General features: G+C 46.7%; 1 protein-coding gene across 1 annotated transcript; it reads right to left on the bottom strand.

Annotated features, from left to right (window-relative positions):
* Positions 1-956: 956 nt before the first annotated feature.
* Positions 957-2,018, bottom strand: LOC116078874 (olfactory receptor 5A2-like). The gene has a single exon (XM_031354237.1). The coding sequence runs from the start codon at positions 1,940-1,942 to the stop codon at positions 1,016-1,018; it is 927 nt and encodes a 308-aa protein (XP_031210097.1). The 5' UTR covers positions 1,943-2,018; the 3' UTR covers positions 957-1,015.
* Positions 2,019-3,463: the final 1,445 nt, after the last annotated feature.

Here is a 3,463-nt window from a genome sequence, read left to right as displayed (position 1 = left end):
GCCACATTTCCCATGAACTGATTTGAGTGAATTTTTAATTAGAAAAGAATTTAAGAATTTCACTGAAAACAGAAGGACAGACTCCAGCTATAAATACATACACTCAAAGGCAAAGCCCAGCGCCAGGAGACAAAGATCTGTGGGAGAAAAAAATCACATTGTGGAGCCTGTTGGGAGACAGTGACATTGGCAGTGAGAATGGCTGTCCCTGAAGTGTGCAAAACCCAAAAGGCACATCTGAGAATCGTGGTGACAAGGCTTAGCACTGACATAGGACACTCCCTCTTCTGCCCTGTCGAAGAAATCCAGTGGAAATACAACAGGAGTACTGTATTCACAGCAAAAGAGAGGCAGAGAAACAGGATGTGGTTAGGGAGAGCAAGTCTGTTCCATAAGGGTGCTTCCCAGTCACTCAATACACACAGAGCTCCTGAGAGTTCCTCCATAGCTCCAGAGCCTGGGAAGAGGGAGTCAGACAGCCCCAGCTGGCTGGTTCTGCAAACAGAGAGGAGAGTGAGAGTGAATGACTGTCCAGGCACTCCTGCAGTTTAAGACTGGGTACTTAGAAAGCAGGTCAGTTGAACAGCAACCAGCAAACTGCTTCATCAGCCGAATACAGATCAGAGGCCCCTGATTGCAGACAAATTTTTTTGTTTGTCTTTCTATCTCAAGAATCTATCTAGGTATAAATTTTTCACCTGATTTCAGTCACTCAGTTTTGTTATTTTTAGAACATTCTGAGACACATTGTTTATTTTTTAAATGTTCCTATGTATATGGTAATCTACATGTAGGTAAGTGCACATGGGTCTGGGTATCCATAGAGGCCAGAAGAGGGTATAGAGTCCTTTAGAGATAAAATGTCCCTGAAGGGACTATGGTGGCTTCCGGCATGTCCTGGAACTGGTTTCATCAGAAATAGCAATCATCAAGGGAAGGGAAAAGGGGTGTGTGTGGGTGAAACACTTGGCTCCAACAACAACTATCAGAGCCACACACTGGAGTCTTCCAGGACTCAGTACTTCCTCCCACAGTAAAGTTTCTGTAGTGCAAGTTTCATATCTTTGTTTCTCAGGCAATAGACAACTGGATTCAAGGAAGGTGTGACTACAGAGTAGAAAACAGAAGCCAGGGGACTCAGGGTCGGTGAGTACTGAGAGGCAGGCCTCAGGTACACGAAGCTTCCAGTTCCATAAAGCAAGATGACAGTGGTCAGGTGAGAGGAACAGGTAGAAAATGCTTTCCACCTGCCGTCCACTGAGGGGATGCGAAGAACTGTGGCCACAATGCCAATGTAGGAGACCACTGTGAGGGCGAAGGAGCTCATGATAATGCAGCTGCTCACAACAAAGCCTACCTCCTCACTGAGATGGTAATCAGTGCAGGATAGTCTCATGAGTGGAGGCATGTCACAGAAGAAGTGTTCAACAACATTGGGTCCACAGTAGGGGAGGGAGAAGGTGTTGAATGTATGGAAGGCTGAGTAGATGGCTCCACCCACCCAGGCAGTGATCACCAATGCAGAACAATATTTCTGGCTCATGATGTTTCCATAGAGCAGTGGTCTGAGGATGGCCAGGCACCGGTCATAAGCCATGGCTGTGAGCAGAAAGCATTCAGTAGCACAAAGTGTGATAAATATGTATAGCTGTGCTACACACTCGAGATAGGAGATGACCCCTGAGCCTGTGACAGATATCACCACTGCCTTGGGGACAGTGGCTGAGGTATAGCACATGTCCAGGAAAGACAAATTCTTCAGGAAGAAGTACATGGGAGAGTGGAGTCGACTGTCTCTCCTCACAGCTGTGATGATGGAGAGGTTCCCCAGGAGGCCAAATGTGTAGATGAGCAAGAAAAGTGGGATGACCACCAATCTCAGCTGTGGGAGATCTGAGAAGCCCCTGAGGATGAAGTGAGTCACTCTTGTGTGATTGGACATGTCTGCTCAAATTGTGTTCAGATGCAGTGCCACACACATCTGAGGGAGGGGACAGAAATAACAGGCAGGCTCAGGACATGTGTGTGCAGGTCAGTGTTGACTATGGAAGCATGGCTTTTATCAGAAAAGTAGGATGATGGAGCAGTCTATGTAAATGGCATTTTGAGGAATTAATTAAGAAGAGGTGCACTGGATGAGGGAGGAGCAGGAGGGGGAAAGTGAATAGAGGGAGGGAGGGAGGGAGAGAGGGAAGAAGAGGAGAGAGGTATGAGGAGCAGGAAGGGAGAGAGGAGACATCAGTCAAAGGTCTCTCACTCTTAAGTTTTGCATGGTGAGAAGGTGAGAAGGTGAGAAGCAGTCTTGTGTATTCACTTTAAATTTTTATATTTATGTGTATATATGCATGTAGTTGAGTCTCTCTTCCTCTCTCTCATGTGTATCAACATATATTTATATATATAAACACATTCTCTGTATATATCTTTCTATCTCTAGATCTATCTAGTTCTTACATTTCAAAATAGAACAGAGTTAAGCCAGAGAAGAAGAGCTCTAATCCTGGCACCAAGTATCTTTGTGCCTTTTGTTTAGGATATTTCTAGGTGCTGGAGTGGGTTGAGTCAGCTGTCCGAGCTCAAGCAGAGTAGAGGTGTGTTCATTCCAAGAGTGGGCCCATTGCCTTGTCAGAGTTCTTCCTTATCACCTTGTCTCCTCTGTTTCCCTGACTCCTGCTCTTCAGACACATAGGCTATGTTGTCATGCTGTTGCCCCCTCAACCTTCCAAGTAAAGACACACTGCTTTCTCCTTCATGCTTTCAATCATCTCCACAGAGACTGAATGTTGATCCAGTCTAGTGAGACACTCTCTGTACAGCCCACCACCAGCAACCCAGCGACTCTAGCCATCAGGACTCCACGTCTAACATGGATGTGAGACTTCCTTCCTCAGCAGAATCCTCTCTGGAACTGACAGTTTCTAACAGTGGCTGCTGTGTTGTGCACGCTTAACACACTTGTTTAATCTTTCCTCTGTCAGTCTGAGTTTTTTGGGGGAAGCTTTGCCCTATGGCAGCAGAGCCAGTTCCAGCCCTACTTGGTCTATGAGATGCACAGGAGGCTGTGTCCTTCCTCTGCTTCCATGTACCAGAGAAAGCAACTCATGATCCTGCAAACTCAGATGGCTAGCCACTGACATCTGTGAGGACAGCTGGGAAGATGGCTTTGGAATAAAGTCTTACTGAGCCGGGCAGTGGTGGCGCACGCCTTTAATCTCAGCACTTGGGAGGCAGAGGCAGGAGGATTTCTGAGTTCGAGGCCAGCTTGGTCTACAGAGTGCGTTCCAGGACAGCCAGGGCTACACAGAGAAACCCTGTCTCAAAAAAAAAATAAGTCTTCCTGAGTTAGTCATTAGTTAACTGGCCTTGAGTTCACTCTCTGGTCAAGAAGGCCTTAAACTTGCAATGCCCCTGCCTCTGCTTCAGAAGTAGCTGGGCTGACAGTCTTGTACCATCAGGCCATTGT

This window comes from Mastomys coucha, unplaced genomic scaffold (assembly GCF_008632895.1).
Source record: "Mastomys coucha isolate ucsf_1 unplaced genomic scaffold, UCSF_Mcou_1 pScaffold5, whole genome shotgun sequence".
In the NCBI taxonomy this organism is placed as follows: domain Eukaryota; kingdom Metazoa; phylum Chordata; class Mammalia; order Rodentia; family Muridae; genus Mastomys; species Mastomys coucha.
Note: the sequence above shows the minus strand (reverse complement) of the source record. Positions and strands in the feature narration are given on the sequence as shown.

Excerpts from the sequence above, each read along its gene's own strand:
- LOC116078874 (XM_031354237.1), bottom strand. The coding sequence starts at position 1,942 with ATGTCCAATCACACAAGAGTGACTCACTTCATCCTCAGGGGCTTCTCA.